This window comes from Salvelinus alpinus, chromosome 1 (genome assembly GCF_045679555.1).
Source record: "Salvelinus alpinus chromosome 1, SLU_Salpinus.1, whole genome shotgun sequence".
Lineage (NCBI taxonomy): Eukaryota > Metazoa > Chordata > Actinopteri > Salmoniformes > Salmonidae > Salvelinus > Salvelinus alpinus.
The window spans coordinates 21371477-21398425 of NC_092086.1; the positions used below are offsets into that span (position 1 = coordinate 21371477).

A 26949-nucleotide genomic window follows, 5' to 3' on the forward strand; every position below is an offset into this window, starting at 1 on the left:
GTTTGTTTTGTGTATCATCTGGCCACTGTGAAGCCTTATAATAGCCAAAAGCAAATGTCCACATTTGTGTAGACATTGACAATAAAGTTGTAATATTTTAATATCCTTCACTTCTGACCTGGATGAGAGTTTCAAAGGTATTGGAGCAGTTCAGAGGGAAGACTTTGGACACCATGGTGTATTCACTCTTGGCCAGGGACAAGAAGGCTGTGATGCAGGCCATGTAGGTCTCATTGTCTAATATGCTGTCCCGCCCTAGTGACACAAGACAGGAGTGAAAGGGTGAATGCCATGGAAATATCATTAACATTATATATCATCTATCTATAGTTTAATGAAACCTTTATTTAACCAGGGAGTACCTTGATATAAAGAGTCCTTTATTTAACCAGGAAGAACTTTGATATAAGAAATCTAGGGTCATTTTTTTAGGGAAACCTGGATCTATGGCATGTTTAGTAATATGTTCACAAAAAAATTTGCAAACAGAAAAGCATCCCTTGTAACTGTGTCTACAGTGGCTTGCAAAAGTATTCACCCCCTTGGCATTTCTCCTACTTTGTTGCCTTACAACCTGGAATTAAAATAGATTTTTTGGGAGTTTGTATCATTTGATTTATACAACATGCCTACCACTTTGAAGATGCTAAATATGTTTTCTTGTGAAACAAACAAGAAATAAGACAAAAAAACTGAAAACTTGAGCATGAATAACTATTCACCCCCCCAAAGTCAATACTTTGTAGAGCCACCTTTTGCAGCAATTACAGCTGAAAGTCTCTTGGGGTATGTCTCTATAAGCTTGGCACATCTAGCCACTGGGATTTTTTCCCATTCTTCAAGGCAAAACTGCTCCAGCTCCTTCAAGTTGGATGGGTTCTGCTGGTCTACAGCAATCTTTAAGTCACACCACAGATTCTCAATTGGATTGAGGCCTGGGCTTTGACGAGGCCATTCCAATACATTTAAATGTTTCCCCTTAAATCACTTGAGTGTTGCTTTAGCAGTATGCTTAGGGTCGTTGTCCTGCTGGAAGGTGAACCTCCGTCCCAGTCAAATCTCTGGAAGACTGAAACAGGTTTCCCTCAAGAATTTCCCTGTATTTAGAGCCATCCATCATTCCTTCAATTCTGACCAGTTTCCCAGTCCCTGCCGATGGAAAAACATCCCCACAGCATGATGCTGCCACCACCATGCTTCACTGTGGGGTTGGTGTTCTCGGGGTGATGAGAGGTGTTGGGTTTGTGTCTCATCTGACCAGAGTACCTTCTTCCATATGTTTGGGGAGTCTCCCACATGCCTTTTGGCGAACACAAAACGTGTTTGCTTATTTTTTTTTCTTTAAGCAATGTCTTTTTTCTGGCCACTCTTCCGTAAAGCCCAGCTCTGTGGAGTGTACGGCTTAAAGTGGTCCTATGGACAGATACTCCAATCTCCGCTGTGGAGCTTTGCAGCTCCTTCAGGGTTATCTTTGGTCTCTTGGTTGCCTCTCTGATTAATGCCCTCCTTGCCTGGTCCGTGGGTTTTGGTGGGTGGCACTCTCTTGGCAGGTTTGTTGTGGTGCCATATTCTTTAACAATTTTAATAATGGATTTAATGGTGCTCTGTGGAATATTCAAAGTTTCTGATATTTTTTTATAACTCAACCCTGATCTGTACTTCTCCACAACTTTGTCCCTGACCTGTTTGGAGAGCTCCTTGGTCTTCATGGTGTCGCTTGCTTGGTGGTGCCCCTTGCTTAGTGGTGTTGCAGACTCTGGGGCTTTTCTGAACCGGTGTATATATACACTGAGATCATGTGACACCTAGATTGCACACAGGTGGACTTTACTTAACTAATTATGTGACCTCTGAAGGTAATTGATTGCACCAGATATTATTTAGTGGCTTTATAGCAAAGGGGGTGAATACATATGCACGCACTACTTTTCAGTTTTAATTTTTTTGAAACAATACATTTTTTTCATTTCACTTAACCAATTTGGAATATTTTGTGTATGTCCACTACATTAAATCCAAATAAAAATCTATTTCAATTACAGGTTGTAATGCAAAAAAAATTGAAAAACACCAAGGGGGATAAATACTTTTGCAAGGCACTGTATAACCATCATGAAGGTGGTGTGCAAGGTGGACTTTCATGACCTGTTTTTTTGTTCTTCTTGACGGCAGAATCCACACGCTTGCTCTGCAGCACCGGGCAGAGGAGGTTCCTACTCTTGTGGTCCTTCAAACCCTTCATGGAGCAGTCCAACTGATTGGAGCGCACCTTGGCGTAGTGGGCCTTGATGTCTGGAGAACAATAACAGCACGATTGATTACCATGACCACTGATCAATGGAGAAAAGGGTGTTTATGTTGTGCTGTTGGGACGCAGGTTCAAATCCTAGGTCCGCTGTGGCAGAGATAAACCGTGTTACAGATACACAAGCCCTAGAACATAAAGAAACAGATACAACAAACATATAATACAATGAAGTGAAGGATAATTGTGCAGGGAGAGGTCAGGGAAACCCCACAGAGAGGACATGTGGGAGGGTCTTGGCCCTCACCAAAACGTCAGTTCAGTTACGTATATTTAAGAAAGCTAATTGACGCAGATACGCCTCCACCCTCTCAATAGAAGAGATGCCACCTAGGCTGCGTTTAACTTACCAAAGGCTGAGCTGGGCTTGGGTCTGAAGTATGGAAGGATGTAGGAGGTGGAAGCTGGGGGCTTGGGTTTGCAGGATGGGAAGGTATGGGAGGTGGAGTCTCTAGGCAGAAATGGGATGGACTCCAAAGATGGGTGCCTAATATGGGGAATATTCAGTCTGCTGCACGGCTTCGAGGTGGATACCTTGGTGAAAGAGCTACTGGATTCCAGTTTTCCGAGGGAGTCTAGTGATGGATTCTTGTCTAGTGATGGCTTTCTGTCCAGGGACTGCGTTTTGAATATACCAAATGACTTCAGGCCGAGCATCTTGGTGAACAAGCTGTTTGCTTTCAGTTTTCCAAGAGAGTCCATTGATGGCTTGTTTTCTATTGATGGCTTTCTGCCTAGAGACTGTGTTTTGAGTTTGGAGCAGTAGGACTTCCTGGTGAAAAAGCTGCTGGGCTCCAATTTTCCCAGAGAGTGGTAGGATGGGTTTCTTTCCAGTGACCGTGTTTTGAATTTGCTGGCAGAGACTCTCCTCTTAGCTGTCAGAGCTGCATCCTCACCTGGATTAACACTGACATCATTAGCATCCTCACTTGGATTAACACTGACATCATTAGCATCCTCACCTTGATTAACACTGACATCATTAGCATCCTCACCTGTATTAACACTGACATCATTAGCATCCTCACCTGGATTAACACTGACATCATTAGCATCCTCACCTGGATTAACACTGACATCATTAGCATCCTCACCTTGATTAACACTGACATCATTAGCATCCTCACCTGGATTAACACTGACATCATTAGCATCCTCACCTTGATTAACACTGACATCATTAGGATCCTCACCTGGATTAACACTGACATCATTAGCATCCTCACCTTGATTAACACTGACATCATTAGCATCCTCACCTGGATTAACACTGACATCATTAGCATCCTCACCTGGATTAACACTGACATCATTAGCATCCTCACCTGGATTAACACTGACATCATTAGCATCCTCACCTGGATTAACACTGACATCATTAGCATCCTCACCTGGATTAACACTGACATCATTAGCATCCTCACCTTGATTAACACTGACATCATTAGCATCCTCACCTGGATTAACACTGACATCATTAGCATCCTCACCTTGATTAACACTGACATCATTAGCATCCTCACCTTGATTAACACTGACATCATTAGCATCCTCACCTGGATTAACACTGACATCATTAGCATCCTCACCTGGATTAACACTGACATCATTAGCATCCTCACCTGGATTAACACTGACATCATTAGCATCCTCACTTGGATTAACACTGACATCATTAGCATCCTCACCTTGATTAACACTGACATCATTAGCATCCTCACCTGGATTAACACTGACATCATTAGCATCCTCACCTGGATTAACACTGACATCATTAGCATCCTCACCTGGATTAACACTGACATCATTAGCATCCTCACCTGGATTAACACTGACATCATTAGCATCCTCACCTGGATTAACACTGACATCATTAGCATCCTCACCTTGATTAACACTGACATCATTAGCATCCTCACCTGGATTAACACTGACATCATTAGCATCCTCACCTGGATTAACACTGACATCATTAGCATCCTCACCTGGATTAACACTGACATCATTAGCATCCTCACCTGGATTAACACTGACATCATTAGCATCCTCACCTGGATTAACACTGACATCATTAGCATCCTCACCTGGATTAACACTGACATCATTAGCATCCTCACCTGGATTAACACTGACATCATTAGCATCCTCACCTGGATTAACACTGACATCATTAGCATCCTCACCTGGATTAACACTGACATCATTAGCATCCTCACCTGGATTAACACTGACATCATTAGCATCCTCACCTGGATTAACACTGACATCATTAGCATCCTCACCTGGATTAACACTGACATCATTAGCATCCTCACCTGGATTAACACTGACATCATTAGCATCCTCACCTTGATTAACACTGACATCATTAGCATCCTCACCTGGATTAACACTGACATCATTAGCATCCTCACCTGGATTAACACTGACATCATTAGCATCCTCACCTGGATTAACACTGACATCATTAGCATCCTCACCTGGATTAACACTGACAGCATTAGCATCCTCACCTGGATTAACACTGACATCATTAGCATCCTCACCTGGATTAACACTGACATCATTAGCATCCTCACCTGGATTAACACTGACATCATTAGCATCCTCACCTGGATTAACACTGACATCATTAGCATCCTCACCTGGATTAACACTGACATCATTAGCATCCTCACCTGGATTAACACTGACATCATTAGCATCCTCACCTGGATTAACACTGACATCATTAGCATCCTCACCTGGATTAACACTGACATCATTAGCATCCTCACCTGGATTAACACTGACATCATTAGCATCCTCACCTGGATTAACACTGACATCATTAGCATTTGCTGCACTCTGCCTTTAACATCAGGGTTTGGTTCAGTAGGGGAGAGCAATGTAGAACACATATTTGCAACATCTTATTAGACATGTTTCAAAATAGTTATTTTTCCCCCTAAAGAACACGACCCAAGAATCCACTGAATTATGTTGTTTAACTTTACACCAGGGTTGGGATCAATTCCATATAGAAAGTAAAAAAACTAATTCCAATTGCAAATTTTCCTCACTGAAAAGCATTGAAGTGAATTGGAATTTCAGTGTACTTCTGGAATTTACTGGAATTGACCCCAACCCTGGTTTACAACATGGACAACAATGCTGAGAGTAGGGACCTCCTCCTGTTAGTGACAGAGACATACTACAGGTGAACAGGCAGTACCACTACCTTAGCTACAGTATCAGCCAGGTGGAGATGGGCAGCACCACTACCTTACCTATCAGCCAGGTGGAGATGGAGATGATGTCCTGAAGCCTAGTTTGGGGTATGAGTTGTACCTCCTCCACTCCGCCTGCAGACCCATTCAGTGACTTTTTGGCCAGGACATCCAGGATTTTGACTGTCTGCACTGGCTTGCTGTAGCGTCCCAACAGGCCTTGGAACTCGGACTCCAGCTGTGACTTGGCACTCTCTAAACGGCCTCTCTGCAAAAACGTTTAGAGCAGTGTTGGGGTCAATTCCATTTCAAACCCAGTCAAATTAGAAAGTAAACCAAATGTCAGTTCCTATTCCAAATGTTCCTCATTGAAAAGCATTGAAGAGAATTGGAATTATAATTTTAGGGGACTTCCTGAAATGACTGGAATTGAACCCAACCGTGGTTTAGAGATCTTAGTTTAATACCATACCCCGTTCAAAGGCACTTAAATATTTTTTTCTTGCCGTTTACCATCTGAATGGCAGACATACACAATCCATGTCTTGATTCTCTCAAGGCTTAATAATCCTTCTTTAACCTGTCACCTCCCCCCTTCATCTACACTGATTGAAGTGGATTTAACAAGTGCCATCAATAAGGGATCGTAGCTTTCACTTGGATTCACCTGGTCGGTCTATGTCATGGACAGAGCAGGTGTTCATGTTCTGTATACTCAGTGTGTGCTGTACGTTCAAATCGGAGGATCTAACAGTTATTGGATAGTGACTATAGTGATTTAAATCTAACAGTTATTGGATAGTGTCTATATAGTGATTTAAATCTAACAGTTATTGGATAGTGACTATATAGTGATTTAAATCTAACAGTTATTGGATAGTGACTATATAGTGATTTAAATCTAACAGTTACTGGATAGTGACTATATAGTGATTTAAATCTAACAGTTATTGGATAGTGACTATATAGTGATTTAAATCTAACAGTTATCGGATAGTGACTATATAGTGATTTAAATCTAACAGTTATCGGATAGTGACTATCTAGTGATTTAAATCTAACAGTTATTGGATAGTGACTATATAGTGATTTAAATCTAACAGTTATTGGATAATGACTGTAGTGATTTAATAGCGACCATCTCTTCTAGTAAAATAAGGCATCTTGTGACTAATGAGCACCCTTTCACTGAAGCGAAGCATACTCTATTCTCTTGTCCAACTGTTTGATAGTATTCATACTTCTACAGAGAGAACCTGGCTTGATTGAATTAGAGATGGCAACAGAAATACATGAAGACAGTGTTACCAGCATATTCAGCTCAGGCCCGTCCGGGTCTTCCTGTTGAAAGTACTCCTCTGCTTTCTTGAGTCGGTGAACACAGGCTAGATAGTCAGAAAGTCTTCCTGTAGGCCTTTGCAAAGAAACACATGTACATACAGAAAAACATTACGTATTGAATTCTAAAATGATCAGTTGATCAGTCATGTATTTGACACACATAGTTGACACAAATATGACTATTCTCCCTCTCCTTCTCCCTTGACCCATACTGAACCTCTATTAACAGAACATCATACTGAACCTCTATTAACAGAACATCATACCGAACGTCTATTAACAGAACATCATACCGAACCTCTATTAACAGAACATCATACTGAACCTCTATTAACAGAACATCATACTGAACGTCTATTAACAGAACATCATACTGAACCTCAATTAACAGAACATCAGTAGTACTCTTTTCACTCTCTCGTGGCTTCCCAAAACAAACTGTGCTGGCTTGGATCATTGTCCTTTTCCAGTATAATTCCAGCAACTAAATGTTACCTAACCAGGCCAGTGCAGGCCAACTCCACACAGTATTGTGAATAGGGTATACGATGTCAAATATGGGGCTTGTGTGTGTGTGTCATCGTTCTCCCTACTCTCACCCCTGTATGATGATCTTGTCTGTGTCTCGGACAGCTTGGTAATGGCCGATGGCATCGTCCAGGTAGAATAATGTCTTCTGCATTGTCCCCTTCAGCTGCAGTAGGTTCTGTGTGCTTTCGTGCATGGGAACGACCGAGTTCTCCAGGTGCTCCAAACGGCCCTCCAACGATGAGAGAACGGACACCTAGGACACCACATCTTGAGCTACACTGTCTCACGTTAAAGCTTGCATAGAACTGAAGCTATCTTAATAAGACATGGCATTCGAACTCTACTTTATTTGCAATTCAATACATTAACTCACCAATACGTTTTAGCTAATAATATTCTGTGAGAAGTGCAGGAACTCAAGTAGAAGCACATTTGAGGTGTGGTAACGTTACTCAGTTCCAGTGAGCTCCTGCACAAGTCAAGCACTGATTTAATTAATATCTGTGACACAGTACCATTAGTTGGACACAAGTCAGGTAGCCAACAGTTAGCTAGCTTATGTAAGAGGATTCAAGTTCTTTGCTTTCAGATGTAGCTTACCATGCCTTTAGTCAGCTGATCACTTCTTTTAAGGCTGTCGCTAACGAATGTCAGCAGATCTTGATCCTTGAGAAGAAAACGGATTGGTAGCTAGCTAGTTTATAGCGAATATTATTGTCCCTTTTAATGAGGCTACAGTGAGTTATCATACAAATAGTCAAAACGTTAATAGTAAGTCTACTACTCTAGCAAGCAATGTCATATAATATTAGGACAGACATGTGAAGTGTTCACTAGCCATTGTGTGGTCTGATTGACACCCTAACCCAGGCGTTACTAGCAAGCTACAGCTGCTAACGTTAGTCCTAGGTCATGGATAACTTGATTTGCTAACGCTAGCTACTGTAACTAGCCAGCGAGCCTAACGTTACCCGTTTGAGCTTCTCCTCAATCTTCTCTCTCCACAAATATGTTTCATCTGTCGCAGTCATTCTGTTAACAATTCTCTTCTTAGGTATAACTTTACTATTTTATTGTCAAGCATTTGTAAAACAGTTCACCCCCTGCCAGGTAAATTAGTTAGCCAACTGAACCACAGATTAAAAGGGTTGTTGACGGTTGGTGAAGTGGCTTCAGCTTCTTTGCGCCAAACTTCCAAGGACAAATTCCATTGGCTTGGCTTGGCTGCATTTAGTGTGGATATTTTTTGCATGATATTATTACAACTCACTTGACATACACTTTCGTTTTATTCATTCACCCAGACATTTTATGTAAATATAATATTTACAAATTTCTTATATTACAATCAGCAGTTATCAATCATTAACAAGGTTGTATTTGAATATTTAGCAGGAAAACAAATGAAACAAACATACAAAGAAACCTAGTAGTATCTTAGTTTTATACTACATAGTTTGTAGGACTCTGTAGGAAACAACCCTGTGCCCTCAGAATAGAGAGATGCCTTCCACCTGTTCAACAGGAATGAAGAAAAATAACAGTAGCCTATGCCTCAGTTAAAACAAGGCAAGATCCTCTTGATAACATAAAATATTACATTAGCAGAAATGCTAATGTTTCTTCTCTCTGCACATCCACCTCTAGGGTCCCTGTTTGGCCATTGCCTATATAAAGAAAACAAACATGAATGTTTAGATGGCAGAAATATCATATAACTATATTATCACAGACAAAAGTAGTCCATGTTGCAACTGAACCCGATCTCAAATGGGAAATACAATTGTAGTCTAAATAAAACATTTGTTGGTGTTTATTATCCTCCGAATTGCTACCTATGAGCTGAAATGTCTAATATGATCTGCTTTTAAATAAGAACTATATACCCGTTTGAAGAACTGGCTGCCAAGGTAGTTGGTTGCCATGCTCCTCAAGTTGGTCTTCCCGCCTACTTTGCATCGCACATATCCATACAGGTTGGCCCACTGCAAGGCCACACCCATGATCACCACTGCCTGCAAGGGGACATGACATAAAAATGCAATGCGTTGTGATTATTTATGTTTCTTTGAGAACTCAAAACAATGCATGTATCTGTTTAAGTTCAAATCATATAGCTAGCTTCATACTAGGTTTGACATATTAATTATCCAGTGGGAAATTAGAGATGTCTAAATTCAAAATGGGGAAAGGAAAGGCACTGAACCCACCAGCCACTTAAACTTGAAGGAGAAGAGAGTACTGAACACAAAGATGACCCAGAGGACTGGACACACAACCAGACCCAGCCAGAAGATCTGTGATTCAGAGTTGGTTGGAACTTTTCTACTGGTTGCCTACAGAGAGTTGGGAAAATGAAGCACATGATGATGTTCTACAGAAGTCTTAATTGTTGCAATTCTTTCAGTCGTAGACTCTGTGCTTTGTTTAATTGATTGAACAGTCTGATTTTCTATATACCGTTTCTTTTGGGGGGTGCAATTTTCATATAAGCCCTCTTTGATATCCAAACTCACCTTGTTGTTTATCTGCACTGTTTGTCTTTCACTTGTATTTTGTGGGTGCAAATAAATAAATGAACTAAACTAATAGACAGGCACAACTACAACTCCTCTCAGCCTGTTACCAACCCTTAGTAACCTTCTTGACCAGATACAATGCTATTTTACAGTAAACAAATTGGCTGAGAGAAATTGATAAAAAGATTGTGGGGGCTGTTTTGTTAGACTTCAGTGCGGCTTTTGACATTATTGATCATAGTCGGCTGCTGGAAAAATGTATGTGTAATGGCTTTACACCCCCTGCTACATTGTGGATAAAGAGTTACTTGTCTAACAGAACACAGAGGGTGTTCTTTAATGGAAGCCTCTCCAACATAATCCAAGTAGAATCAGGAATTCCCCAGGGCAGCTGTTTAGGCCCCTTACTTTATTCAATCTTTACTAACGACATGAGTAAAGCCAGTGTGTCTATGTATGAGGATGACTCAACACGTCAGCTACTACGGCGACTGAAATGACTGCAACACATAACAAAGAGCTGCAGCTAGTTTTAGAATGGGTGGCAAGGAATAACTTAGTCCTAAATATTTCCAAAATTAAAAGCATTGTATTTGGGACAACTCAATCCCTAAACCTCAACTAAAACTTGTAATGAATAATGTGGAAATGGAGGTGACCAAACTGCTTGCAGTAACCCTGGATTGTAAACTGTCATGGTCAAAACATATTGATACAACAGTAGCTAAGATGGGGAGAAGTCTGTCCATAATAAAGTGCTATTCTGCCTTCTTAACAACACTATCAACAAGGCAGCTCCTACAGGCCTTAGTTTTGTCACACCTGGACTACTGTTCAATAGTGTGGCCAGGTGCCACAATGAGGGACTTTGGAAAATTACAATTGGCTCAGAACAGGGCAGCATGCCTGGCCCTTGGATGTACACGGGGAGCTAACATTAATGATATGCATGTAAATCTCTCATGGCTCAAAGTGCGTGAGAGATTGACTTCAGCACTACTTGTTGTTGTAAGAAGTGTTGACAAGCTGAATGTACCGATCTTTCTGTTTAAACTACTAGCACACAGCTCAGACACCTATGCATACCCCACAAGACATGCCACCAGAGGTCTCTTCACAATCCCCAAGTCCAGAACAGACTATGGGAGGCGCACAGTACTACATAGAGCCATGACTATATGGAACTCTATTCCACATCAGGTAACTGATGCAAGCAGTAGAATCAGACTTTCTTTTAAAAATAGCTAAAAATAGACCTTATGGAACAGTGGGAACTGTGAAGAGACACACAAATGTACAGACACACGCATACAAGTACTAGCACACACGTATATTGTAATATGGTATTATACATTTTGTATTGTAGATATGTAGTGGTTATATGATGTACTGTTTTATCTTTTGTTTTATATGTAAGTGCCTTAATGTGTTTGGACCCCAGGCAGAGTAGAAGCTGCATTGGCAGCAGCTAATGGGGAGCCGTAATAAATACAAATACAGTCATGGACTATACTGCAACCGTACTGGTCTGGACTCAAACACCCAGTGGCTCTGTCCATCCTCATCCACCTGGTTCCACCACCTGAGGCCCACCATCAACCTGCCAGACACATTCTGAGAAAGAAACACAATGGGATCACTCACCAACTGTACCTATAAAAAAAAGGCAACTTTTACCCTTTTCACACTACTCTGTCAAGCTGTGCTAGCCTGGCCTGGTTACACATCCAACATAATTGCTGGAAACATGTGGGAAAGGGCCATGTGAAAAGAAAATATCCAGGCCAACACGATAGTGTGAAAAGGGTATGACTAAATTAAGTTGTACCACAAACTGTGACAACCCACCCACCTTGACTGTCCAGAAGTCACATGAAAGGAGGAGGATGATGGTGACCATACAGACGATGAAACTACTGCTCAGGATTTCACACAGTAGGTAGACTAAGATGGCACTGGTGCGGAAGAAGAGATGGAAAAACGTGGCCAGGGGATGCCTAAAACAAGAGCAGGTTTTGATCACACACACACACACACTCACACACACACACACACACACACACACACACACACACACACGAGAGAGAGAGAGAGGAATAGTTCACATTTACAGCAAAACAACATCTCTTGTTCTGGTCGATCAGAATAGCTGATACGGGTTGAAATGACAATATCAGTTTGTTCTGTTACTCCTCATCAATTAGTGAATCAACTTCCAAAACGCACTTGATTTCTGACTTCTTCTGTCTGGTGGCGGTGGGGGCATCATCATCGTCGTCACCAAAGAGTGGAGCATCTTCCTCCTGTGAATCCTTTCAAGAAAGAAATGAGCTGTCAAACAAGGCTCATTTTGAGGTGGCTAACGCTACTTAGATAGCTACTACTGTACAGCAGATAGATGTACAGTAGTAGCTAACTGACATGACAGTGAGGGACACACTAATTAGATGGCTCTGGGGTAATTTGTGCATTCTAGCTAAATAGTTCGGTTTAATACATTAAAGGTTTATCTATTCAAATAATTGCATAAAAACGTAGCTAGCTAGCTAAAAGAACAAGAAGTTAAGTGAGCAAGCTAGCTAACAGTTAGCTAGTAAGGCTCATTGAAGTAGGGCAACACAAAGTTAGCTAAGAAAAACGCCATGAGAGCAACTTGAACAGTAAAGCGTTACCAGGCATAGTGTCATCAATAATTAAAGATATAAAACAACTTATTTGTTTGAAAATAGTAAGAGATCTCACCAGTCTCATCATCTTTGACACTCACTTCCGGATGACGTGTAGGTAAACAAACATGCTTGTATGAAGGACCCCACTCATGGGTGCAGAATAAGTTGCCTGATTGCAACTTTGTTAAGATCTGAACCAGAGATTTGAAAATCCTATGTGATGTGAAATGTGATATCACTAATTGTATAAATTAATTTATTAATTCATAAAAATATATATTAATGGAGATATCTTTACCTCAACTTGAACATAACTTACTGCTTGTGATTAGACTGATCATTTTCAGGTCTTTAATTTTTAATGGTTTCATTTCATACCCACCTTGATCATCTGCAAAGCGTCTCACCCCCAAGAAAAAGAATCCACCGCCAACATGTATAGCGCCCACACGACCCTATATCAGAGGTGCGTTCAATTGTTGCAGAACGGTTAGTTCTGAACAATACGTTTCCCAAAAACGTTCTTGAACAGACTTTGAGGTATGTTTGCGCCAATGACCGTAAATATGAAGGTTTGCTTCCATTTGGTGGATGTGGCTTGAAGCAATGAGTGACGTATTTAAAGGGCAGTGGACATGCGGACAGTGTTTCCCAACACACAACCCCTCCCTGTTTTTCAACTGGTCGTTCAGTACAGAAATGTTTCTGTTCAATTGAACGTAAAAACATACTGAACGCAGCCCAGGGTTTCCCAAACTCGGTCCTGTGTGCACATTTTGTTTTTTGCCCTAGCGCTACAAAGCTGATTAAATTAATCAACGTTTGATGATGAGTTGGTTATTTTAATCAGCTGTGTAGTGCTAGTGCAAAAACCTAAATGTGCACGCAGGCCCCAGGACCGAGTTTGGGAAACCCTGCCTTAAATGACTGGTCCAACCAAGGGAGTACATGGGAACAGAGTTTGACAAATCTATTTTTTTTTATATATTTTTTTTTACATATAATGTTTAGATTTAACATTGATGAGTTCCCAATCATTTTTTTTTATTTCAATTCCACTGCTGGTCACAAGAAACATCACTATAGCAGCTTTTACTTTAGATGCAATTTTTTTAGCACTATGCAGTTTTCACATACAGTTTTTAGGCATAAAGGCTATGAAAAGGTTTAGGCCTAAATCAAATCACAAATCTTTCATAGAGACATCTACACTGTTATTTTGGGGCATTATTACTGCAGCAGCAGTTAATCTTTGACCAAGCTGGTGACCAGCCGGTAAAGATGAGTGTCTACCAGAGCTCATCAACTTCCTAATCTGGGAACCTGTGCACTCACTCCCTCATGTGACAGTCACACTGTCAGAGACAAAGGTCACCCCGTAGTCCATCCACTTCTGTCACAAGCATTCAGGATGCCAAAAACACCAGCCGTGTTTCTTCTCCTCGGTCTCTGTCTGTTCGGGGCAGCTGACGCCCTGTACAAGCAGTGGATACCCGACACTAACTATGAAAACAAGACCAACTGGGAAAAAGGGTCCGTGCCCTGCGGTAACGACATAGTGCAGTTCTCGGCTCAGAGGAATGTGTCTGTGTATGTGGAGACGGTCCACTCCGTCCATGAGATGCGGCTACCGGTGAACGGAGAGTTCATCCTTCCCTCGGGGGGCGGCTTCACGGTCAGTAATGGAGGGGACCCCGGTTGTGGGGCAGGCGTCACCGCCCAGTTCAAAGATGCAGAGTCTCTGCAGTGGTTCGACCCGGCGCTGTGGCAGGCGGCAGAGTCTTTACACGACCTGGAGAAAGGTCGCTTCCTGTTCTCGGTACATGAGGAGAGCGTACCCTGCCAGTATGACAACGTGTTGTTCCGCGCTGGCTCCTCTTTCCGCGTGGACACCACCTCCAACCAGCCCAGCGTCCCTGTCCAGAGTGTGTCCGTTCTGGGGAAGAAGTTCAGCAGCAGCTCGGAGTTCACCCATTATCTGGGGTCACACTCTGGCCGGATGCAGTTCCACGGAACCTCATCCCCCAGCGTCGGGGCTTCTGGCTGCAGTGATGCCTCTGGCTGCGACTGTGGGAACTCTGCGAATCACAACAGGATCTGCGGCACCGTGACATGCGCTCCTATGAGCTGTAAGAAGCCACTGTACCCCACGGCGCACTGCTGTGACGTGTGTGGTGCCATCGTCACCATCCAGTATTCCTCAGGCTTCAACCTTGAGTCTTATCGGAATCGACTGCAGCACCTCTTCATTGGTCTGCCCTCGTACCAGTCCATTCAGCTAGGCATGTCCAAGGTGCTCAAATCTCAGTATTTCCTCGGGGTGATCCAACGTGCGGCTGCCTCTGAGATCCAGATCGTGCTCCTGGATGGGGAGTCTGGTGCGGTGGCAGAGGCCCTGGCTCGGGACATATTGAAGGACGTCCAAGCCCAAGGCTCAAACCTGGGCATAACCGGGGCTGAGTTCCAGGCCTCCTCTGGGGCCACCAGTGGTGACGGGGCAGGGGACAACGCAGGAGTTGTAGTGGGAGCCGTGTTCGGGGTCCTGATAGTAGTCGCTGGTCTTCCCCTCCTGGCTGTCCTCTTCCGCAGAGGCGTCATAAAAATGCCATCCATGCCCACCATCTCCATCCCTTCTCTGAGCAGCTTAAGGAGAAGCAAGGAGGAGATAGGGGACTTCACGGACCACGGCTTTGAAAACCCCATCTTCGACAAGCCCACCATGATGCCCGAAGTACCAGGTATCTATGGGACTGAAGCCGCCAACTCTATCTCCCTGACGCCGTCAGGTGTGCATTTTGTTAATCCCGTGTATGATGAGAACGAGACCTCAATTGATTTCACTGCCTGAGACTGTGTCATGGTATCTGTAAATATTTTGTGCACATTCTTATGAGAATAATTTCTTACGTGTTGTAATGTATCTAAAATGTAAAAATAATATGTTTCATGCTTAAATTCATATTAAGTATTAGGTATTTTAAAAAGTCAAGCAATTCATATTTGTAAATCAATTCTGAAAAGATTTTTACAAAAGCTTTGTCACATTGTTAATATTATTTACATTAGATTGACCATTGACACAACAATGAAAGACAGCCCTTGAACTCATCTTGGTAGTTAGTACTCAGCACAATGTCAAATAAACATAGTGTGTTTTTGCCAATGAAAGACCAATCACAGCAGTTAGCAAGTCAGTCACTTGCTAACCTGTTCCAATAAAAAGGGCAGTTAAAAAGTTATTACTCAATCCCTCAGTGTCATGTTTTGTTCTATATCAAATCAAATTATATTTGTCACATGCGCCGAATACAACAGGTCCAGACCTTACCGTGAAATGCTTACTTACAAGCCCTTAACCAACAATGCAGTTCAAGAAATAGAGTTAAGAAAATATTTACTAAATAAACTAAAGTAAAATAAAAAGTAACACAATAAAATTACATAACAATAACGAGGCTATATACAGGGGGTACCGGTACCGAGTCAATGTGCGGGGGTACAGGTTAGTCGAGGTAATTTTGTACATAGATAATAAACAGCGAGTAGCAGCAGTGTAAAAACAAAGTCCGGGTCGCTATTTGATTAATTGTACAGCAGTCTTATAGCTTGGGGTTAGAAGCTATTAAGGAGCCTTTTGGACCTAGACTTGGCGCTCCGGTACCGCTTGCCGTGCGGTAGTAGAGAGAACAGTCTATGAGCTGGGTGACTGGAGTCTGGAGAATTTTTTGGGCCTTCCTCTGACACCGCCTAGTATATAGGTCCTGGTTGAGTGCAGACACCCCCTGTAAAGTCCCTGTCTTGTCTTGTGATACTTGATGCTGTGTCCTGTTAAATAAGTACAGTATCAGTCACTTAAGGCAACTGCTTATGAATAGAATAGATACTTTATTGTATTTGTGAGAAACAGACATGTGTACTGGTCCGCCTCTCTAACCTAACTACACTACTGCAGTCAAAGCATTATGATTCCGGAGTGACAGGAGCTGATGTTGCCATGGGAGTGATGAGGGTGGCAGGCAGAGTTGAGCTCTTCATTAGTGGGGGGTCCTTAGGACCAACCAATAACACCACACTGTCCTTCTTTGAGAGCCAGACAGTAGGATACAAGGGCTCCATGAACTCAGCCTTGTACCTGTAGAGGAGTGGCATAGCGACGTCAGTCACACCATAGAAAGCTAATGAGCCTGAGTCAAAGTCGATGTAGACGCCGATCCTCGTGAACACACTTGTGGCTTCCACGACCGCCTCCATATCAGCATGCCAAGTGGAAAAGCTCCGCCCCTCCCTTCCGAGGCTCCACGAGAAGTCATTTCCTGTGATGCAGCTGCCTCTCTCCACGCCTTTCCGGTCGATGCTCTTGTAGGTGAGTCCCACGTGCACGCCCTCCCCACTCAGCTCTGCCTCAAAGTAGTGTCGGCCCAGGTAGAGGCTCTCTGAGGTCATCACCTGGCGCCAGTACTCGAAGCGTTCGGGCGTGTCTGGGTAGCTGTGCTGCCAGGGCGTGGTGTTGGTCACCTTGCTGTCGTCTTCGGTTAGTCTCAGGAACTTGTGGACAGTGTCTGGGTCAAAGGTCAGACTGCTGGCATCTGCCAAGTAAGACACATTTAATTGAATAAACTTTATTAATCGTCAGAGGGGAAAATGGATTTGTCGCCAGCACAGGACACATGCAGGGACAATACAAAAACACACATCCTTATTCAAAGGCTACCTAAGTCGCTATAATACATGTGAAAGGTTACAGCAAGTCAGGCTATTTCTCAAAAGGGTTAGCTCATTGTGAAGAGCACTAGCTATGCAAATCAAATTAGAAATGGTTGCTAATGCAATAAAAAAGACATCTTACACGTGAGGAAGTCGTCTCGCATCTCAGGCTCAGGCAGTGAAAAAGACTTTGACATCTTGGGATGGACCATGGTTGTAATGCCCAGTTTCTCTGTAGGTCAGTGTAGGAGGAAGCAAAGTTATCCTCCAGGTAATACATAGAGTACTCTCTATAATACTATGCATTGGGAAGACTATGGATATTTATTCAACCGTTATTTAACTAAGTCATTGGGAGAATATTCTCTTTTACAATAACAACTTGGGTCGTTTTCATTATGTCATGAAACATCATTTGTCAACAACAAAACAAACAAAGGAAAATGAGCAGTTTTTCCAGGCTTCTATAGTTTTGTTGTGTTTGGTGCCTAATGAACACAGCCCTGGTTAAAATGTGTACACTCATCACCAGTCCTGCAGATGTCCTTCAGCTTGTCTCTGTAGGTAGCCTTGAGCTGGTCACACAGTTCCTGGGTGGACTCAGTGAGCAGGCAGCTGAAGGAGGCCAGGCGATCTGTGAGGCCGACGTAGAGCCCAGGCAGACAGACATCCACCGCCCCCGTCTTCCACTCTGAGTATTCCTACATTCACCAGCAGGAGGAGCCACTCACACTACTGTCACACTACTAAGACAGCTATATCTGCTTCCCAAATGACACCCTATGCCCTTTATAGTGCACTACTGCTGCTCCATCACAGCATGAAAGTAGTGTACTATAAAGTAGTGCACTATATGGGAACTAGGGTGCCATTTGGGATGCACAATAGGGTCCCGTCCAGAAATAACCCCAAACCTCTACCCCCGAGACATTTCAGATAGGTTAAAGCAATATGGTAGTATTGCTTTCCCTTGAATAGGCTTGGTAAGTTCTTGGCTATACTGTTAATACCTATCAAATCCTTTCAAAATCTAAATGAAGTGTCTATGGTAAGCAGTGGAGGCTGGTGGGAGGAGCTATAGGAGGACGGCTAATTCTAATGTCTGGAATGGAATCAATGGAAGGTATCAAACACATCAAACATATGGAAACCACTAACTTCCATTCCAGCCATTACAATGAGCCCGTCCTCTAGCTCCTCCCACCTGTCACTTCCCTCACACTGTGGACACTGTCAACACACTGACTGCCACAATAAACATTGTGGTGACTTAACTGTACATTACAAAATCGCTGACCGAGACGAGTCAAAATTACTGACCGAGACAATATTTAACAGATCATAGGGGAAAGCTGAGGCAAAGGGTAAGAGGGACATGGGTTCCTATATTAGTCCTCTCAGGATAGGGCTGAGAATGAGTCCCAGGATAGGGCTGAGAATGAGTCCCAGGATAGGGCTGAGAATGAGTCCCAGGATAGGGCTGAGAATGAGTCCCAGGATAGTGCTGAGAATGAGTCCCAGGATAGGGCTCAGAATGAGTCCCAGGATAGGGCTCAGAATGAGTCCCAGGATAGGGCTCAGAATGAGTCCCAGGATAGGGCTCAGAATGAGTCCCAGGATAGGGCTCAGAATGAGTCCCAGGATAGGGCTGAGAATGAGTCCCAGGATAGGGCTGAGAATGAGTCCCAGGATAGGGCTCAGAATGAGTCCCAGGATAGGGCTCAGAATGAGTCCCAGGATAGGGCCCAGAATGAGTCCCAGGATAGGGCTGAGAATGAGTCCCAGGATAGGGCTGAGAATGAGTCCCAGGATAGGGCTCAGAATGAGTCCCAGGATAGGGCTGAGAATGAGTCCCAGGATAAGGCTCAGAATGATGCCCCAGGATAGGGCTCAGAATGAGTCCCAGGATAGGGCTCAGAATGAGTCCCAGGATAGGGCTGAGAATGAGTCCCAGGATAGGGATGAGAATGAGTCCCAGGATAGGGCTGAGAATGAGTCCCAAGATAGGGCTGAGAATGAGTCCCAGGATAGGGCTCAGAATGAGTCCCAGGATAGGGCTGAGAATGAGTCCCAGGATAGGGCTCAGGATGAAGCCTATCCTGAGCAGTCAGGCATTTCCAAACACCGCAGTGTGATGCAGTATATACCATCAACCTATAAAATACATGTAAATCCACAGCGCCTTCAGAAAGTATTCTCACCCCTTGACTTTTTCCACATTGTGTTGTGTTACAGCCTGAATTTAAAATGGATTACATTTAGATTTTTGGTCACTGGCTACACACAATACCCCGTAATATCAAAGTGGAATTATGTTTTTCAAACTTTTTACAAATCAATTAAACATTTTAAGCTGAAATGTCTTGTCAATAAATATTCAATGCAGTATATACCATCAACCAATAGAATGTAAAAATAAATAAAATAGCTCTCACAGTATCATGACACAGGAGACTTGAAGGCAGCAGGTTGATATTGTGCTTTTCAGCAACAACACTATCTGCATGTGTTCGGTTTCATTTCATGTGTGACACTCACCAGGGATTGGGGTCAATTCAATTTCAATTCAGTCAGTTCATTTTCCTCAATGCTTTCCTACAAATTTCAGTTTATTCCTGAATTGACTGAATTGAAATTGAATTAAACCCAACCCTCTCTGGTGCACTCTAAAGTTGCACCGGCCTAGACGCTGATCTTGGGTCAGTTTAGCATTTTCCCCACTAATGGTTAAGGTTGGAGAAGATCCAAGGTCTGTACATAGGATACGTTTCACCCCGGAGCTCCAGTCTCTCACCTGCAGGAAGTCCACGTCCCTCTTGTTCCTGAAGAGTCTCTCCACTCTGGCCAGGGTCTTCTTCAGCTCTTGGCTCTTCTGCTCCAGGTGGGCCTGGATGCCCTCGGCCTGGCTGAGCGCCTGCCTCTGCTCCCCCTCCAGAACCTCCGTGGCCCTCCTCCGGGCCTCTTCCACAGCCCCTTGCAGCAGGTAGAACTGCTGCTCCATCACAGCACGTACCCCTGCCACCGAGCTCTGGGGAGAGAAAGATGGAGAGAATATGTGATAAAGAGAAAGAGGAGGAATGGAGAAGTACTTTGTAAATGTGTATCAGCTGTGTGTTTCGAGGTCCATTAAGATCAGAGACGATGTTATAAGTGATAAATGAGCAATAGGCGAACGTGGGGAAAGAATGTATGGAGAGAATGTGCAACATACTTTTTTTTTAAAGGAGAGGAGGAGGTGCTTAGTTGTATCAGCTGTGTGTTTAAGGTTCATTACGGTCAGAGGAAATGGTCAAAGTAATGCGGGTGTAGTGACAAATGACTTTTCAGTGGCGTACCTCTATGGATGCAGTGTTGCTCTGTAGCTGGCCAACGGCATTCTCTGCCACTGAGACGGTCTTCATAATCTCCCCTTGTTTCTTCTGCAGCTCTGTCTATAGACGATCATACGCACGCACACACACACACATTCAGGGCTCTGTTTCTTAAAGAGTACCATGTGTTGGGACCAATGCCAGAAGGTTACCAGCATAGCCCATGGGAAATGCATTTGCTTTGAGAGAGGGCAACCTATTGGAACAGAACAATGGGCAGGCTGTACGTATCACATGTCACATAGAAGGTTTCTTATCACAGAGAAATGTACTGAAGTCTTGTGATAAACAAATGATGTCATAAAAACTAATTTGCCTGGAGACTCCCTATCCTATGCTCCCTCCATCGTGTCCTGGATCACTAGACAATACTGACACTAAAAAGAGGAGTTTGGGACTTCAAAACAACAGCGTGTGGGTCGTTCCACCAACCCGATGCCTTTTGAGAAGTGGAACTTGGTATAAAAAAAAAAGTTTGGTTTTACCAAATTTTAACATTCTGTCAGAAAGAACTTAATACAAAACTAGTTTTCCCATCTAAGAGGTAAAAAAAAAAAGACAACAGGAAGTACCTATGAAAGGGGCAATCGGCAGTTGCTGACGCCATTTTTTTACTTAGAAATTAATTATATGTCTCTATTGATTCTTGAAGAATATAACTTATAAATGTTTCATTAGCTTAGTTCAACTGTCATACCCCATCAGAACCCAAAATGTAAGTGTGTTTTACTGCAATGTTTGTAAACTAAGTAAATGTAAAAACACTATTTAGCCTCAAAACATGTTTAAAACTATAATTTTCCTATCATTGATAGTCAGTCCTTTCATCCATAGCTCTGTCTATGAAATTGAGAGCGGTTATATATTTCTCCAGGCCCATCCTTCAGCTTTGTACCGAAACAGGGGCGGGGAAAACACTTTATTATTGTTTCAACTGCTGAGTGCCAAATAAGGCAACAGAGTTGAACGTAACCGGGTAGACGATTTCCTCTTGAATAGTTTCATCATATTAAATCGAGAGTTCAGTTCGCGTAACAGGGTTGACCTTAAAATGAGGGGCCGACGTAAATGAATCACTAATCACGTGAAATAAATAATCCTCTCCAGACATGACTTTGTCAACAACATAACCAGGACTTCACAATGATGCTGAATGTTGGGGTTAAGTGGGTTCAAATCTTCCCAGAAGTCACAGCGGGTGCAAGGAGTGACATGTCAAAATTGTGAATTTTGGCACTTTAACAAATCATCTTTCATATTACTCTGCCGTGGACAGATTCATGTGATCAACTTTTGCGAGAATTTCCCTTTTGTGTTATCAAGATTATATTCATATTAAAGATTTATTTAATTCTCCATGTGGTCTATATTAAAGGACACTTCATTTAATATAACAAGCTTTTAAAATTCAATATTGGTGCACAATTTCTAATTAAAATATCAAAGGGATGCAAAAGGCACTGTTCTCGTGGAACGACCCAAAACAACATGTCCATGCCAGAAAAAAGGGAGCATTCATACAGTTAGCACTCACTGTCTGTGAAATGTAAGTGTGTTGTGTGTCTGTATGTGTCAGTGGAGGCTGGTGGAGGGAGGAAGGGGAGGACGGGCTCAGCCATTACAAAGAATCCAGTCCTCCCTATTTCTCGCTCCACCAGCCTCCCCTGGTAGAATATAAATGTTACCAATACCTGGATCTGTCTTCGAGCCTCCTCTACAGGTACCGTACTGTGCCCCAGATGCCCCTGTACCTCACACTCGCAGCACACACACACACCGCAGCCGTCCGTCAGGCAGTATAGTTCAAGCGGGAGCCGGTGCTCCTCACAGGTGCGACACTCGATGTCCTGTAAGGGCTCCACCAGTCGGTGATTCTGGAACCTCTGGTTCTCCAGGTGGGGTCTGAGGTGGGCCTCGCAGTACGACACCAGGCAGGTGAGGCAGGACTTCTGGGCCCGGCACGGGATCTCGATGCAGGAGTCACACAGCACATCTTCTGGGGTGACAGTAAACCCGCTAGAGATTGCCTGGGGCTGGGTGTTCTCCCCTGGTTTATCGTGCTTTCTTATTGGGTCCTCTTGTTCCTGGTTCTGAGGATGGGTGTTCTCCCCTGGCTTATTGTGCGTTGTTGTTGGGTCCTCTTGTTCCTGGTTCTGAGGCTGGGTGTTCTCCCCTGGCTTATCGTGCGTTCTTATTGGATCCTCTTGTTCCTGGTTCTGAGGCTGGGTGTTCTCCCCTGGCTTATTGTGCGTTGTTGTTGGGTCCTCTTGTTCCTGGTTCTGAGGCTGGGTGTTCTCCCCTGGCTTATTGTGCGTTGTTGTTGGATCCTCTTGTTCCTGGTTTAGGTTCAGATCCCACATGTTTATCATGGATGTGGTGACATCTTTGCTTCCAGTTGTGGGATGACTCTCTTCTGTATTCTCTTCATTCTTGATGACGAGGGTCTCCATGTTCTCTTTCTCTGGTTTGTGGATGTCCTGTGTGTTGCTGGTGTGCCAAGACACAGTACCTCCCTCACTCACTCCTCTCTACTTCAGGCTGCAGGGTGTGACTGCTGGGCCTCTGTCTGGGTCTGAACAGGCAGACAGTGCAGATCTTTCTTCACGTCTTAGTCTATCATGACATCCTATACAGGCCTCACTACTCTTATAATTCCTATTCTCTCGCTCAGTAAGTCGCTTTCTCACTCTATCTCTCTCAAAAACACTTTCTCGCTCTTTGTCTGTTTCTCTCACTCTCACCGTCTCTCGCCCTAACTCTCACACCCTAAGACTATCTGTCTGTTTCTCTGTAAGTCTCTCCTCTCTAACTCTCTGTCCAGCTCCCTAACTCAAGATCATTTAGTGAGAAGACAAGAACAGAACTGAGGACCGCGCCTTAATAACTTGATCCGTGTGAGTCAGCGGCAGCAGCAGGAGCCTCCTCTTGTTACACTCCTCCCTTCTCTCTTTCTCCTTTTCTCACTCTCTCCTCCCTCATTCAGTTGGGTTCAGGGAAGGCTGCGTTGGTTTGAGTGGAGAGAAGGGGGAAGTGGGTATTGAGGGCAAGGAATGTGGAGATCTCTGTTTTAACAGGACAAATACAATATAAGCACCCACAAAATGATTATTATGAATCATGAAATCGTCACTGTACAGCCACACTCCCTCATAGGACATCCCAGACGTGGCAATTCCAAAGTTGTTATCTAATAAAAGCATTTCGTAGAAAAAAAAGAATGTTGTATCAACAAAGAGGATCTGGGTCAGCTGAGATGTCTTCTGCAATATAATCTGTAAAAACTGGAATGTCAACATCCTGGAGAAACCTGTCTCTGAACAGTTAGCTTTTCAGGAGTCATCACAATGTGTTTGGAATGAGTGGTCCTACACTAAAGTTATTATATGTTCACAGTAGATGAAGGAGAATGACTAACAAACTGACATACATTGAGATAAAAGGTTTTTCAGATGCTGTTATGGTTGACATGATCACAGAAGAGTCATCCAATGTCTGGAGAAACTGTATCACTAATGTAATGCAAAGTTAAGGAAGCCAAGGAACCACAGTGACCAGGCCGTACCTAGTGTTTCCTTCTGATTAAAGACAAGGGATGTTTCTAGACAACATTATTTTCCCGCCGCACCCTAACTTCCTGCGACTATTTATAACCATACTCCAACTTATCTTACAATAATGTAGTGAGAGACTGAATTGGTAACAGAATTATTTTGACATTTTGGAAATCTATCTAACACACATTTGTCTTTCATATACAAATACAGCTCGGGGAGGGGCTAGGTTAAGCCTGACTAATTTGCTCTGTTTCACTTTTGTTGAAATGGAACAATTCAGTTTAGATCCAGACTAGGCTAGATTCAATATAAACAGGAAATGTAAACAGGAATTAGACTGTCTGGATATAGAGCCGTTGTAAACAATGAGAGTAAGTCTGGCATAGAAAAAGAATTACAGAACATTGAATGGGAATGTCTGTGAAGTCAGGTACAATGACCGGTTATGACCAAAAATCCAAGCTCATGTTGTGATCCAGTTAGTTCTAATTTAATGTATACTTGGAAAATGACTCAATAATATCCTTGATTGACAAAACAGTCCTTACCTACTGTGCACATATTAATCAGTGGGAACGACCTTGGGCCTCTGGGTATCAGTTTACTTAAATGACCCATAACCTCTGACTCCCCCATTGTTTCCCCTCTCCCTCTTCCTACATCCCAATGTTCATTTGACTCCCCCATTGTTTCCCCTCTCCCTCTTCCTACATCCCAATGTTCATTTTTCTGGAAGTGTGCTCTAGTTCATTTCCCTTCATGGATTTAAAACTGAGGGTTGGCATCATTCATTTTGTGAAAATGCATTTACATGCTTGAGGAGTGCACAATTGCACACTTCGGGGGAAAGGACAGAGAATCGGGATGCAGGTTGACGAAGTTAATGAGAATTACTCCCAGGCCTGTCGGGTGCAAGGTGAAGTTGCTCCTAATTGCTCCCCCACTAATGGTTAAGGTTAGGATTGTAGTAGGGGAAGCTGATCCTAGACCCTGGAGCGGCCTGCCTCAGTCAGAGTCCTGTCTGTTGCAGCTTCACATACACAATGCAGAGAAGGACATATTAGTATTTTTGTTTATTTAAAAACACTGTTTGAGTCTTTAAAAAATATGAGGCATTCAATGTGGACATTGTTTAGGTTTCAAGTGCATCTGATAAAATCAACCACCAAAACCAATGACACATACAATATTATTGGGAAGACTTAATCTCGTGATCAGAACAGAGACATACAGAACATACCATAGACATACAGTGCAGACTGAAGACTACAATGATGGTTAGAGGCAATAGAGAACTTTTAGCCTCTATGGTGCTCTTCAGACAAAATGGGTCCTTTCATCTAAATGGACAGAAATAGTTTCCAGAAATGACATCATTGTACAGAAAGAGGCACATGTCCCCATAACCATGTGAAAAAGCATAACATATTATCTGCCTAAAATTCAAGACTTGTGTAGTTTCATGAAATGGATTAAAGTAATATCCAGTGTTCCAGGTTTCTATGAAATAGGACCGATAATGAATTACAATATAATGAGTGAATATACTTTTCCTTCCCAAATGTTTTAATGAAATATGTTAAAAAGCAGCTTTTCTGTGTTGGAATGGTGTGGCCGTACCCCAACAACAAAACGGTGTGGCCATATACCCATCATTCAAAATAGGAACGCTAGTAGACCGCTGATTGGCCAGCTCATCCTCCTTAGGAGGATGACATCATCCTCTTTGAGGAAATAGCAAGCATTTTTTGTTTGAGGTGGGGTTTTAAGTGGGGGTTTTCTCAAATTTATGCTTTGGCCACAAATACGAGTATAGGATGAGTCAACAACATTATTTGGGTATGAGTTAACAGAATATGAACTTTTAAAAGTGAGATTTTCACTGGACAGTTACTATAGCATCATACCAAACAAACATGTGTAACCATACAGCCAACCTTCAAGCCAAAATTTGACGTAAACAATTAGTAACTAAACTTCCATAGTGTAGTGTAACATGGTTAATTATGTGATCAACATGACATGACAACATTGTAATTCAATACCTCATGGGGGTAAACCTATACGCTGGACATCTACATACTGTATCAGAAAATCAGCAGAAAAATAACTGTGACAATGGATTTAACTGTGTGTGAGTTTTACCTATCGAAACATTAAATAATCCACTCCATACGTGTTTAGTTGACCATTCTCACATAGCGTCAACTTTCAATGAAAAAAAGCAATTGGCCTCCTTTATCAGTGAACCAAACTGAAAGTGGTTGACCTGGCATACTGTGTGTAAACAAATGTACTGGTACAAAATGCATAGCAAGCTGAATGACCCGAGCCAAACCAATCAACAGGTACAAAAAATGCCTTAGTAGCAGAGAACTGGTAATGCACAAATAATGGTAATATTGTAGCGAATTGGAGAGGCAGCCTGACTGTGACTCGTAACCACCCTACACATGTGATACATTATCTCCATCAACAATGGAAGTATCTATACAAAACTATGGATTTGAGACCTTGGCTGGGATTCTACGCAAGGCGCGTTATAGCACTCACTATACAGCCGACAATGTGCTGTTTAAAGGCATTTTCCCAGAAGTTCGCGGAGATCGCATTCATTGTAAAAGCTGCGTATGCAGGCTACAGAGTAAATTACCTTAGAAACCTGTTACGGTGCACCGCGCTAAAACGCCTCTTGTATTGAATCCCGGGCCTATGTCTAATGGATTAATAAACAAATACAAACAAT

General features: G+C 42.8%; 4 protein-coding genes across 5 annotated transcripts in view; 1 reads left to right on the plus strand and 3 right to left on the minus strand.

Moving 5' to 3' along the window:
* Positions 1-8529, minus strand: part of LOC139576812 (exocyst complex component 7-like) — a 19801-nt gene extending 11272 nt beyond the window's left edge. Inside the window, exons 1-7 of the mRNA XM_071403356.1 lie at positions 7987-8529; positions 7455-7639; positions 6823-6928; positions 5575-5782; positions 2656-3201; positions 2146-2292; positions 119-255 (exon numbers count right to left, since the gene is read on the minus strand). Coding sequence (XP_071259457.1) covers positions 119-255; positions 2146-2292; positions 2656-3201; positions 5575-5782; positions 6823-6928; positions 7455-7639; positions 7987-7989 — 1332 coding nt within the window. The 5' untranslated portion in view covers positions 7990-8529. The remainder of the gene's footprint in view (positions 1-118; positions 256-2145; positions 2293-2655; positions 3202-5574; positions 5783-6822; positions 6929-7454; positions 7640-7986) is intronic.
* A 127-nt stretch (positions 8530-8656) lies between these two features.
* LOC139579269 (Golgi apparatus membrane protein TVP23 homolog B) lies at positions 8657-13186 on the minus strand. 2 transcript variants are annotated; one of them, XM_071407817.1, is made up of 8 exons: positions 12957-13185; positions 12648-12765; positions 12132-12217; positions 11758-11902; positions 11430-11519; positions 9597-9722; positions 9273-9401; positions 8657-9053 (listed from the first exon to the last, which is right to left on the minus strand). In XM_071407817.1, the coding sequence occupies exons 2-8, from the start codon at positions 12657-12659 to the stop codon at positions 9030-9032; spliced, it is 612 nt and encodes a 203-aa protein (XP_071263918.1). In that variant the 5' UTR covers positions 12660-12765; positions 12957-13185; the 3' UTR covers positions 8657-9029. The 2 variants fall into 2 exon arrangements, with proteins under 2 accessions (XP_071263918.1, XP_071263995.1); XM_071407894.1 differs by lacking the exon at positions 12648-12765 and having other exon boundaries at positions 12957-13186.
* A 362-nt stretch (positions 13187-13548) lies between these two features.
* On the plus strand, positions 13549-15813 carry amn (amnion associated transmembrane protein). Its single transcript, XM_071404995.1, has one exon. It carries the CDS (start codon positions 13986-13988, stop codon positions 15420-15422), a length of 1437 nt encoding a protein of 478 aa, XP_071261096.1. The 5' UTR covers positions 13549-13985; the 3' UTR covers positions 15423-15813.
* On the minus strand, positions 15666-23543 carry LOC139577159 (tripartite motif-containing protein 16-like protein). Its single transcript, XM_071404088.1, has 6 exons — positions 22341-23543; positions 20614-20709; positions 20073-20306; positions 17808-17979; positions 17421-17510; positions 15666-17160 (listed from the first exon to the last, which is right to left on the minus strand). Exons 1-6 carry the CDS (start codon positions 23097-23099, stop codon positions 16535-16537), a joined length of 1977 nt encoding a protein of 658 aa, XP_071260189.1. The 5' UTR covers positions 23100-23543; the 3' UTR covers positions 15666-16534.
* Positions 23544-26949: the final 3406 nt, after the last annotated feature.